This window comes from Xiphias gladius, chromosome 8 (assembly GCF_016859285.1).
Source record: "Xiphias gladius isolate SHS-SW01 ecotype Sanya breed wild chromosome 8, ASM1685928v1, whole genome shotgun sequence".
In the NCBI taxonomy this organism is placed as follows: Eukaryota; Metazoa; Chordata; class Actinopteri; order Istiophoriformes; family Xiphiidae; genus Xiphias; species Xiphias gladius.
Genome location: NC_053407.1, coordinates 29,450,857 through 29,464,466, shown reverse-complemented (window position 1 = coordinate 29,464,466; position 13,610 = coordinate 29,450,857). Strand labels below are relative to the sequence as shown.

General features: G+C 43.1%; 1 protein-coding gene across 1 annotated transcript in view; it reads right to left on the bottom strand.

Annotated features, from left to right (window-relative positions):
- Nucleotides 1–10,710, bottom strand: part of LOC120793257 (voltage-dependent calcium channel subunit alpha-2/delta-4-like) — a 69,804-nt gene extending 59,094 nt beyond the window's left edge. The window contains exons 1-2 of the mRNA XM_040133157.1: nucleotides 10,610–10,710; nucleotides 1,332–1,413 (exon numbers count right to left, since the gene is read on the bottom strand). Coding sequence (XP_039989091.1) covers nucleotides 1,332–1,413; nucleotides 10,610–10,710 — 183 coding nt within the window. The remainder of the gene's footprint in view (nucleotides 1–1,331; nucleotides 1,414–10,609) is intronic.
- Nucleotides 10,711–13,610: the final 2,900 nt, after the last annotated feature.

Below are 13,610 nucleotides of genomic sequence, written 5' to 3'. Positions count from 1 at the left end.
AAACGTCAGGTTTGTCTCTATTTAGCACATTTAGACATTCAACAACCAAGCGTACGGAAGAAATCAATCATATGAAAACAAAAAAACCCAAAACAAAACATGCAGAGGCCAGAGTCCCACAGGAGCCAGAAATAGACCAAACTGATCTGAACCACCACCATTAGTTGGGGGTTGGGTATCTCATTTCGCAGACCGTAAGTGGTCTCGCGTAGCCAGACCCGTGTCGGGGCTGGGGACCGTCTCTCCTGGAAGATGTGAAAGGCAACAGACATGCAGTTTAAACCGGACCTTCCGTCCCTCTGGCTCCGCTAAACAAGTTCCCATCCCTGCCTGAATGATGCTGACTGGCATGTCGACAGATTTGCAGACAGAGAGCCTCTGAGAAACGATACCGGAGGAGGAGATAATGGGGAAGTGGAGCGGGTCTGGGAGGAGCCGCTGGTTGCTGCTGCTGAATTCCCTCAATCCTTGTCTACATAGAAACACAGAAGTCTCCCGGATAATGTTTAGGTTTTAATGATTAGTGTTAGTTCTTTCAACCTTCTGAGAAATCGTCATCTTTTTCAGTTTGGTAAGAAAGATGGCTCTAATTACAGCACTGAGCTTTGGCTGCTGATGCCATAGATTCAAAAAGCCAGAATCCGAGCAGTCGTGACTTCAGAACGCACAGAACCATCGTCTTCAAAATGATCCACAATTAACCCAGGATCTGACATAAATTAGTTTAAGCTTCAGATTTTGTTTTCAGTTTTCTACACAGCGCACCTTTAACTTCAGCTCGCTGCTAGTAAGCTCTGTAATTGAATGTTTCTTACCAAAGTGCACACTGGGAGTTGTAGTCGACTTCTTTCCTTCACTATTTATGTCCTTTTGCTTCTTGTAGCTTTGATTTTTCACTACGGAACCAGACCTTTTCTAACGCAGAAGTTCATTTTTTTTCGCCTGGCGATTCAACCAGGAGAGTTTCGTGTCCATCCGAGCCTGGAAGAGCTCCATCTAACATCGTCCGTGGCAAAAATGGACCAGAGGCGCCCGAGAAGTCTGCTCCTCCAAACAAAGGTCCCCGAGAGCCTCATATGTGGGAACTGCGCATGTGAGCACTTCTGCCCGTCATTAAAAACCAACACACTATAAGCAGAACTGCGTTTAAGCTTTTGCTGCTGTGTGTGTCCGTTTCGGAGACAATCAGAGCCTGAAGGCTGCACTACAAGACTCTGCTTCGTTCCGGGCCTCGGGAACACACAACCATGCCCACAGACTCGACACACCTCCAGGGAATGAGTCCAACGGGAATGAAATTTTCCTTTAAACCAGATTTTGACTTTATTTACCTTCTGCAGCAGCAGAGAGCCGGAGTATTTGGTGGTGAAGTCTCGAAGCTGAACGGAGAACACGGACGCCCACTGCTGCACCCTGAAACAGAGACGGTCGACAGCATAATGCAACATGGAGGATGAGATCTACAGGATACAGCTGACAGGAGCACGTCATCATTATCATCTGCGGCGATGATCAACACAACAGTGGAAAAGGAGACAATGAAGGAATGAAGCATAAACAACAAGTCTGGCTGCATAAATTCACCAGTGGAAAGTAACCGAGTACATTTACTCAAGTAAAAGTACTTGTACTTTACCTTACACTCCGCTGCATTTCTGAGGCAACTATTGTCTTTTCCACCCCACTGGCTTTATTTGACAACTTTAGTTACTGGTTCAGATTTTTCACACTAAACATTTGATCATCTCATAAATTAGGAAACGTTGTTCTAACAGTAAATAAAACAGTGAAAATTAGCTTCATCTTGACCAACCACGACTGTAAAATGCTGCTCACTCCTGAATGCAGCAGCAATAATAATCTAATCTACTATATTCTAACACTATAAACCCTCCCAAGAACTGAATACTTTCTGATACCTCTGGTACGTTTTGCTGATACTTCTCGCTTTTACTCGAGTGGAATTTTCAACACAGGACTTTTACTTGTAACGGAGTATTCTGACTGTGTGGTTCTGTTACTTTACTTAAACAGTAAAGTGCCTAAAGTTAGTTTGGCTCTGTCGCATGTGGGATTACAAGACACCGATATACACGCGTATATAATAAAACACACAACCAAACCAGTTAGACAGCAAAAGTACAAAGAAGCACAAGACAAGGTGGAGAGACAAAGCCTAAACAAACGACCTGAAAACTGGACTCAGGTCTGCAGAACCAGCGAAATCAGGGAGACTACAAAGTCTTTACAGCCTCTGGACTGTTTGAACCTGACTGGGTCAAATTTTTTGAGGTTTAGTTGGAAAATAAACCTTTCGTCAGCATGAAACTGCACAGGGAGGCTGAGGGAAGCAAGTTCAGTAACATAACATAACTCAGATATCATACACCAAGGTATCGATTTTACTATGGTAGACGGCTAAGAAAAGCAGCGGCTGGAAGCAGGACATTTCTGGCATTTTTCTGAGAAAAACTGCTGACTCCCGGGACGGTTCACAGAGTCGGCACAGTGGCACCACACAAACTCATTTCTTGCAGCTCTGGGGACAGTGAGCGAAGTGGGGGAGACTGCTTGGACGCACCATGTACATCGTACTCATATTCACATTCTTTGTGTGCCTGAACATGAATCTATTGATTGTGAATTGGATTACATTATGGTGCATATTATTGTAGGAATATACATTTGATTTGTGTGTTATTATTATTATTATTATTGTTAGTTATTGTTGTTGTTGGTGTTATTTTTTATACATGTAGTCATTTGATTTGTTGACCAGAATGTGACGTTGTTAATATTAAAATTCAATAAAATACCAATTACCAAAAAAAAAAAAAAAAAACCCCACAAACTTACTTACATGATAATTTATTTATCATTTATCAAAATAGCTGCTGATTAATTTTCGGTCCATCGACTGATGGATTCATCGGCTAAGCGTTTCTGCTCTGAAGCTTTGTGGACTGGGACAGAAACACAACAAACAGCAGCCGTGGCGTTGGGCTACAGCCCGGTGACGACCTCGATTTCACGGTTATGTGTTGAGCAGCCACAGAGACGGTTCCGGACAGCGAGCGAACGGCAGCACCATCATCTCCTCCCTCATCGGTGCAGCGCTGACACGAACCAATGCTAGCAGGTCGTCTGCTGCTACATTAGCTAGCCACGAAGCTAGCCAACGCCCGGGCTCGTCAGTGGAGGACAGCGTATAGCGTTGTCCTCATTCGGCCTAAATCATGCAGTGGTAAATACTGTATATCATTGACTTGCATACCAGTACGGTCACAGTCGGTGCACTGGAAACAGAGAGCACCTGACTTTCACCAAACGATATCATACCAGCAGTTAGTAAATAAGGAACAGTAGACGATATATCGTTGTCTGATTTCTTAAAACCTCAAATACCGAAATCAGCATCGGCCTAAAGAATCCGGTATCAGTACTAGTGGTAATGTCACCACATAATAAACGAAGTGAATCCCCTGTGCACACAGTGAACTGTATGTATCTACCATGTTGGATGGAAGCAGTTTGTGTGTTGGATTTTGGCTGTGCGTTGCCGTGGCGACGCTCCGCAGGAGCAGCGAGTTGCGGCAGAAAAAGGCCGTTAGATGTGACGGCGACGAAAGAGATTTAGATAATCTGTTCTTCATCTGGGTCAGAGCAGAGAGCTGCAGGTGTTTGCTCAGCGCAAACTCACAATAACACAATAACACGACGCAGTACAACACAACGCACAGAGCTGCCGGCGGGGTTTGAATCACAGCGGAGCCAGAGGGAGCTCAGATCTATTTAAGGGGACCCGATGAGGAGCATCATGACAAGTCTGACTCATCATCGACGTTGTTTCACAGCGTTTCCAATCCAGACGTTGACAAAAGGCTGAAAAGTTCTCTCTACACACCGGAGCGTGTGGGCAGCACAACCTGAATAAAAGGGAAAATAAACCTCCACCACTTTCCCATCCAGTTCCCATGAGTTCCCAGGAGGTCTGGTCTGTTGCTCTAATGAACCTACCCGGCTGGGAGTAGAAAACTCTGTTGAAATATAAAGCGCTGACAGAAGTGATGCCACTTAAATGTCTATTAATCTATTTGGTTGTTGGGCTTCTTTATGTATTGCGCTTCTTTCCTTGTTTTGCATTTCATTTATTGTCAATATACAGTATTTTGTTGTTTTTCCTTACCTTCTTTGACTTTACTTTGTAGATATTTTACTGTTAAACGTCATTAAATTATTTCTGCAAATGATGAATGAAGTAGATGAAAAACAAAGATGAATTGTTGTTTGACTGGATACTGCCTTCATGAGAAGATCAGAATGATCCGAACATTTAGTCCAGATGGTAAATAATTACACGTACAGGATGAAGACAGTGTGAAGTCAGCACAGACTCCAAAAACCACACATATATACACACACGACTTCATACACACCCTCTGTGAGTGAGTGAGTGAGTGTGTGTGTGTGTGTGTGTGTGTGTGTGTGTGTGTGTGTGTGTGTGTGTGTGTGTGTGTGCGTGTTAACTCAGCATGTGTTGAAGAATGGAGGAGTTTATTGGTCCATCTGTTCTTGACATTAATCCTCTGAGTTCAGTGCACGCACACACACACACACACTCTGTGTGCATGTGTATGCTTCAAAAATACATTGTGGGGTTTTAACAGCTTTAACAATATTCAGTCAATCGAGCAACCGTGGGAACTTAAACATAACCCTGCAACTGGCTATTTTCATGATTGATTAATCTGCTAAATACTTTCCTTATTAATCCATTAATTGTTTAAGACAATTAAAGACAAAGGTTAAGGTAACATCTTCAAGCGTCTTGCTTTGTCTGACCAACAGTTCAACAGTTCCTGTGTTGAGTCACGCGTTTGTTCAAGGGTTGCTTAGTTTTGCCGAGATTCAGGTCTGCGCACTCCTTTTCTTGTGACTGGGTGTGCGGTCTTTCGGATGGACCAGTTTCTGTCCGAGTGTGCTGCTGGGTTTGAAAAACGCAGGGCTGTGGTGCTTGCTGAGGATCCTCCTGAGGAAGCTTCTTGGATAAGAAGGAAAACATCTTCGAGTATCTACAACCAAGTCCAGCTGCTTGGTTCAACCCTTCTTGGATATACCCGACCTGGATGACTGAGAATCTTCACAAATGCATTTTTGTCTTTCAAGAACCCTGTTGTCTTCTGTCAATTTGTCTCCTCACTTTACTGTACATTACCGGAGGCAGGTTTTGAGCTTGTCCTCATCGTAGCAGGACCTTCATATCTTGAAAAAACAAACACAAAAGTGCCATGTCGCAGCAGGAACTATTGCAGAAAATCAGTTTTCTCCCATAACAAAGACTTTTTCTATTAAAAAGTCTTCGTTTTTTATCAGCAAAAACATTGAGCCTCAAACAACGGACATGTTGGGATTTGAGGTGGAACAAAGGACTTGAGAGGAGAGTGAAGTCAATTCATTGTGTAGAGAGCTGATGAAAAGACTCATCGGCTGTTGGGGGATCAAGCCCGTTGCCGTTCAGTTCCAGGATGATCCTTACAACCGCTGGTCCCCCTTAAAGCAACAATCCTTCATAAATCCCTCTATGTAGCCTTCAGCTCTCTACAGATTTACTTTTTAGTCTTTTATCTAAGGATTTTAACAAAAGAGCTCAACAGCGAAAGTGATTCAAGCATCAAATCACAAACTAACAGATAGTAGTAGTAGATAGTATAGTATTGAGACCTCCACCACAATGAACTCTAACTTGCAAAACAACTTCAATAACTTCAAACTTCAAATTCTGTTTAAATCATCATTTTACACATGAACAGATATTTTTTATAAATCATGATTTGCTGGACTTTAGATATACAGCACTTGGCAAACATTTTAGGCACCAGGGATGCCTCTGATCGGTACTAGATTCATTCTGCAGCAGGACAACAGGCCCAAACATTCAGCCAGAGCCATTAAGAACTACCTTCAGAGACCAGAAGAACAAGGAGTCCAGCAACAGATGGCTTGGCCCCCACGGAGCCCTGATCTCGACATAATGGAGTCAGTCTGGAATCACAGAAGACACTGATACAGACTGAATCCACAGAAGAACTGAGGCAAGTTCTCCGAGATGCTTGGTTCAACTTCGTATGATGTTAATTGATAAATAAAAACCATTCATGGCATTATTTTTGATAGCATCTCCACGTTTGGTGCCTAAATCGTTTGCACAGTGCTGTAGATCAACTTGTAACTAGCCAATAAACTGGCGAGTTGTTAAACTGACGTTGTTAAACTTAAGTAAAACTCTTTGGTCACAGGTGCATTGTATGTACCTGCAATGTCTTCCCATCTGTCACCAATTCCAACTACAAATGCCCCCAATAATAAATCCTCCATCTAGATCCCCTCCAAAACCTAATCAACTGATCTTCAGCCCTGAGGCTGACCTGTCCAAAGGATTAAAGCCAAATCTGACTGTAACCTGGACACAGGACAAGACAGACAGACAGATGACGGCCATCATCTAACCCTGGAGGTTACAACCAACAAAAAGGAGGTCAAACAGTCGGCAGACCAGAGGGTGACCTGCAGTGAGGTGGGAGCCCAAAGGTTAGAGAAGAAAGCTTGGAAAGTGAAAGTTACAAGAACAGCATTTTAAGAAAGTCATAATATCTTGGTTTAGGAAGGTTAAGGACGATTTACATGCAACCAAAATTTCCCGGTAGATGATTTTTTAATGTGAAAGCCATGTTTCTACTTTCTGCCTTGTAGGACTGCCCCCTAAATGTTGATGATTCAGATCACTCTGAGTTGACTTGCGTTTTATGGGTCGAATCATGGCACTTTGTTTTTTTTTTTAGCTGTGTCATTGAACACAGAGCGACGCAGGGTAGCAGAAGGTTGTAAGGCTGTAAACGCTACCTAACTACAAAACTAACTGGAAGAGGAAACCCAGCACAGTGCGACTCACAGTAGTGCTTTTCGTTTTTGTTCAATGCTCCGACGCTCTCAGCCCCAGTGTTGAATGCTGGCACAGTCGGCGAAACTACTTTTGATCCAGACGCTGGTACGACCTCCAGTTCAGCTGACAGCAACAGGAGACATGCTCTGTAGCGGGCTAGGATTTTCTAGCTGAACTACAACCGGGACTTATACTTCTTTATTTCTTTTACTGTGTGGAAATCTGATGTTTTCACATCACAAATGATTAAAAAAAAAAAAGTATTAAACGTGGGTCTTACAGCTAAAATGTGAGACTTGTGTAGGCTGTTATGATGGTTTAGTCTGGGGTGGCTGCTCTGGATCTGTAACTGGCGGAGGCCATAAATAGTCTATTCCTCATAATCGTAGATAGGGTTTATTAAAGAACATACATCAGTGATAATGCTGGGTACGCTATGGTAACTTTTCAGAGTCATAAAATCCTGTCTTGGATCAGTTACTCAAGCTGGACCCCCAGGATCATATTACATCATCAAACGGCCACCAACTCAGTGCTGTTTTATGGTCTGAACGCCCGGTTAAAATATATGTTGGGCTAAACACCAGCGAGTCCTCCAAGGTAAATGATAAAATAGGTAATCTTGTCACTGCCTTCCCAGACAACCATATGTGCCACCCCATGTGGTTAAGGTTGGGTCAATAGGCGGACTCGGTTAGGGTTAGGACTTCACCTTTACTCCTGACACACCTGTTAAATTCACACAACTGCTGGAGGTCCTTGTCACGTAAACGTCAACACAGGTCATTTTAGGCATTTGAACAAACAACTCATGTGGGGTTTTTTGATTTTTTTGGTGATACTGTGAACATTCAAGGTCCTGACCAGGGTTTAATTTCTACACCAACAAAAACTAAAACCAGTGATATTCTAACCTACAATTCAGTCTAGGGCTGCCCCCTAAAAAGCCAACCAAATGTTAGTCGATGAGAGAAGCCTCAGTCGACCCAGTTTTGATTGCTCGGTAGGTCGCGGGAAAAAAAAAAAAATCTAACTCTACAGGAAGTGGCGACACTCGTTCACATGGCTGGTCCCTGCGCTTGTCAGACAGTTATTACGTATGTCCGGCAGGAAATCCACAGTGTGGGATCATTTCGACAAGGGTAAAGGACAAACCCAAGTAGTACTGCATGGCAACAGTTTTTCAGAATCACAGGCATGGTCACATCTCTTCCCCTCTATTTCAGAGCAGATGAGGCCGGTTTTCAGGGGTTTAGGTGTGTCTCTGCCCAGGCCTGCGACGGTCGGTCGAATGGTAGATGTGGGTCAGGGTAGAAGGTGACCGGGCTGGCGGGGCGTGGCTGGCAGCCAGGGAGTCATGCTGGCCCACAGATGGCGATTGAGGAGAGAGAGCGTGTCCTCCAGGAAGCTGCAGTGGTGCAGGACTGCCATGAAATGCTCATACTTTTGAGGCTGTTTGCATTAGAAACCACAACAACATGTCCAAACGGACAAAGGTCGCAGCGCCACCTATAGACAAATCTGAGAATGAGGCAAGCCGTCACCACTGCTGTGGGACCTCCCTTCTAAAACGATATGTAACACTGTAATGTAAGGGATGTCACTTTTTAATGGCTTATGCCAAGAAATCTGTCCAAGAGATCATGTAGAATTAGTTATTAAAATAAAAATTAAAAAAAATTATAAAAATTATAATCCAAAAAACTTAAATTTTTCAATGATGTGTAGCACAGTTTTAACAGACGGCAACTGCCGACGTCAACAACACAAACATCTCTACTCTCAATGTCAGTGTGCTCAGTTTAACCACAGCGAGCGTGTCACATAATTGTCATAATCGCAATCATTCATTTATTCCAGATGGTCTGACAGGTGAATTCTGGGAGGTGTAGTTTAAAATGTGGACAAAAGAACAGTTACCTATATGTTTTTTTTATTTTTTTTATAAAAACAGAAGAATAGAATTAGCTTGAGCTTCTCGTTATATTTCCCACGCAAAGTTGGTTCAATGAAATTTTCATTAGCCAGCTTTGGTTTGGAATATTTAACCATAAAATATATTTCTGACTGATGCATTTTATGGTTGGGTTTCTTTTGGTTTTTCTTTGAATTTTTTTTCTTTTGTTGTGTTTTGTTTTATTCTGTTTTTTAGTTTTAGAGAACGTGCTTGAGATAATTTGTGCTGACGATTTGTTTCCTTTTCTACTGTTGAGTGGAAGTTTTTTTTTTGGCTCAGTGTGATGTAGCTGTTTAGTTGAGGACTGCAAGATTTCCTTTCCCTGTGAATAAAGTGTGTATCTGTATCTGTTGCATGTCTGTCTTGGTGAAAACCGATTTAGGTTTTGAATCTGGAAAGTGGGTCTGGTTCCGACCCCGTCAAAGGGCGGTTTGAAGACTTTGTGTTGGCGTTTAGGTTGGAATTAGGTTCACAGTAGGTTAAAGTTAGGGCTTAGACACGTAGCTGTGATGCTTCATGTTGAATTTTAAATGAAACCGCAGATATGAGATAATTGAAAGTTGTTGCAACCAGCGCACCTGGAATAATCTCTGTGCTAATTCTGAGTTGTGGACAGAGACGGGGGAAAGCAGACTTCAGTGGGTCCTGAGGGAAAGCTGCAGCCTGTCGACACAAACACATTCCCTCGGGATCTTCGTGGAAACAGAGTGCGCTCTTTGAGTTTGTTTTGTGAAGCTCCATTTATCCAGAACTTGTCCAACCAGGACTGATTACTAGGAGCCTCCTTTAGTTTTTCCACATTTTAGTTAGTTATGGACCCACGGTTGCATGGACAAATACAATGAAAACCGTCCACATGTCCTCGTAGGTTTGGGCTGTAAATAAAATCTTTTTCTAGATCAAACGAAAGTCCAACTGAAAACACATTTAGTTGTTCGCTTTTACAGACAAAAACAATGTCAACATGTTTTTAAATGTATTATTAATAGTTTTTCATTATAAAAAAAATGTAGAAAAAGGATCTTTGGGGAAACAACAGAAATACTCCTGAAAATCAAATTTAGTTTCAGTTGGATTCTAAAGCACGAGCCTGGATCCCTCAGATTTTAGAAATACTGAAACGTGAACTTCAGCGGCAGTAATGATGTTTTTACAAAAACAGTACAATACAATACAATATCCATATTGGTCAATAATTTATTCCCATACTCTGCCCTCAAGATTTCCTACAAAAAAACTGCCAGTGCAGTGGGACAACTCCACTTCCAGGGCTTAACTTTTTAAACCTTACTGACCTATTGTGGGTCAGTCATTACAGACTCGTGCTTTGCAGCCAAACATTTCTCAAACTCACAGAGCTCTTTTTATAAGTTCTAGTTGAGACCCCAACGTTTCCTAAAATACCACACGTGTCAGCAAATTTGAATTTTGGGGAAAGTTGTCTGAAATGGTGCAAAAGACATTGACAATATTTGTGTTTGACAAAAAGCTGCAGCCATAGAATAGAAAATTCCCTTTCAAGCTTAAAGTACTTAAGCATGAAAAAGGAGCAACCCCACTATTAAGGGGTTGAATCAGTTTGCCAACTCGATTTTTGGAAAAACTGATCTTCATCTGCCTGTGTGATCGTACATGTGATAATTATTTTCTCACAGCAGGTGGATGTTAGAAAGAGCTGAGATCCAGGAGAAGAAGTGAAGAAGGGCACTTACGTCTCCGGTGGGATCTTCATCTGAGCCTGAGCTGTAATCCACAGGCAGAAAAATCCTACAATCCTCAGGAGCTTCATGAATCCTGGCGTCCTGCTCTCCATCCCGCTTCCACCTCCACACGTCAAGCTCCTCACAGACTGGACTTTAGAGTTTTGGAGGCAGTTCGACAAACTGGGATCAGCTCTGAGAGTTCAAGAGAATCCTAAAGAGTTTGTCCCTCATGTTGGCTAAAGCGAGTAGATGATGACGGTGACAGCAATGGGATTTGGACCCTGAATGCTCTGGGTCATGTCTGGATCAACGCGTTCTGCTGGCGGCATCTTCTCATTATCTTCAGGGAAACTTCCAGAAGATCATTAACGACTGACCAACTAATGGAAAAGGAAAAATGGATGTCTGGTACGAGAGGAAGAAGAAACACAAGAAGAAAATTGGTCCTTTACAGAGGCTGCAGGAAAAACACGACTGAAAGAAGTTTCCTCTGCACCTGCTCCAGGTTCTTCCAGGTTTTTCTATGTTCTTCAAGGTTGCTCCTCGTGAAACCAGGACCAATAATAAGTGGGTTAATATCTCCACTTTGCAGATATTTAGGAAGATATAAAGTCGGCAGCCTGCAGCTGATTTTGTGGCCGCGCGCCTCCACTGTCACCCAATTTGCGACATAATCCACTTGGATTAAAAACTCCTCTTCCCCATGGAGAGAGAGAGAGAGGGGGGGGGGCTTGGAGCAGGGGATTGGATGAGGGCTCTGTTTTATCTAAGAGGATTAGAGTGATTTCTGGAGACAGACTCTCCTGCGACCAATCAGAGCCGCCGGAAGAGAAAAAACCCTGAGGTTCAGTTTGGCTGCTGAAAGAGAGAGAGAGAGAGAGAGAGAGAGGGAGAGAGGGAGAGAGAGAGGGAGAGGGAGAGGGAGAGGGAGGCCGGCCAACAGTGACATGATGCCCTGACACACACACACACGCACGCATTGAATAATCACACACACACACACCTATGTTCATCTAAATTATATATCATTGACACCTATGAGGGGATTCGTCCTGTGTTCGACTCAGAGGACAAGCAGGTCTGAGGCCAGTGCCTGGCTCAGGGGCGGCGGCAGGAGGACACCTGATAACCGACATGTGTGTTAGTTTTAGGAGAACCACCACCAAGAACTCAAAACTCCATGTGATGAGGCTAAAACACACACACACACACACACACACTCCGAGGTTTCTGTCTACACTCTGGATCGGATCAACCCGGACTTTAAATCTAATCTGATAAAAACCCAATTAGAAGCAAAGCTGCTCAACTATTACTGTTCGCCAACATCTCAGTATCAACCCCCTTCCTCCTCCTTCTCATCGTCATCATCCCCATCAACTCTGTATGGTCCTCCATCTGTCTCCTTCTCATCGTCATCACCATTGTCTCAGCATCGTCCCCCATCCTCCTCTTTCTCATCATCATGATCATCATGATCACCCTCATCATCCTCATCGTCATCATCAGCAGCTACGGCGGAGAAACACATCAGACCTGTGAGACGCAAGCAAAGCCTTGAAAATTCTGACCGAAGTCCTCAGGTGTTCAGACGTAGAAATCCCGCTGAGCTCTGAGTGCAGGTCCGGTGGCAGAAGTTCCACAGCTCATTAATTATTGATTAGAGGCACAGGAATAACCACAGAGTGATCAATAGATCAGAGTGTCAGAGAAGACCTGATCCCTGACAGCTGGGACCGACTGCACGGCCTTCGCTGGTACTATCGCAGCCACACTGTGTCCTCATATCGACGAATGACGATAATCGTGTGAATCTATGCAGCCCCCCCTTCACAGGAGTTCATGACCGTTAAAACAAACAAAAAAAAAACGTTGACAAACGCAACACTCAACCCAAATCAAATCCAGTGTAACAATCTTGTGACTCTTTGAGATTATTTTTATTTAAAGAAAAACATCTCTAAAATATGAATCATAGGGAGGATGAAAATAATAACGGACATTAAAGCGACTCTTTGACACACACGTTGCTGTCTACAGTCTGTGGAGGGGAACCTCTGAAGAATGATGAGTCAACAGCTCCCTCTACTGTTAAAATGTGTAACATACAACTAATCTAGGGTTGCACACACACGCTTCCCCTGCTGCACAACCCCAAACCAAAGCCACACCTAACTGAAAACGAGGTCTACAGCTTCCTGTAGTCATCAGACATAAACTTACACGCCTCACACTGCGATGACTCCGCCACATCGGCACCAAAACACTAAAATAACCCAGGAGTCACCTCCTGTTTGACTGGCAACGGACGCTGAACATTAGACCACCGACGTGCTGCAGGACCGTTAATGAAGTTGCCTGCATTAAGTGTTCATATTATTGTGTCCACCCCTAAAAGTTCCTTATGCCTGTATGAAAAAAAACCCCCAAACAAACAAACAAACAAACGAAAAAATGGATGATTTGGTTTCCTGTCCTCTCTGTGTTTAATCTCCATTTTGTTTCTGCTATAACTATAATCCAAAACTGATACTGGATTTTAGAGGCTGACGCTATTTGAGAGTAAAAAACGAAACAAAAAAAAAATGTTTTATTTTTAGGCATAAGCCCATAATAAAAATAAACAACCGTCTTTGATAAGATCAGATGAGTTCTGGCGGTTTTCTAGCGTAAATCTAAACTCTCTGGCGGACAATCTCTGGAATGGAAACACGCTTTCCGAATTACAAGAAACAAATGTCTTCTGGTGGCTCCGCGGACACTTCTTGTTTCTCACTGGCCGACATACAGTATTTGCTGATACCGATATATCTGAGATAAGCCAACATTCCCCAGTATATCGGGCCAACCGACTCATTGGTGTAGCGCCGATGTGAATTTAAAAAGAGAAGACGGTTCAGTAAAAATAGTTCTCTATATTTAAGTTCAACTCTCATTCACTCTACTAAATGGACCTTGGGGCGAGAACGCTTCAGTCAGCTGCTGTTCAAAGGTCAAGAGTGAACTTTGA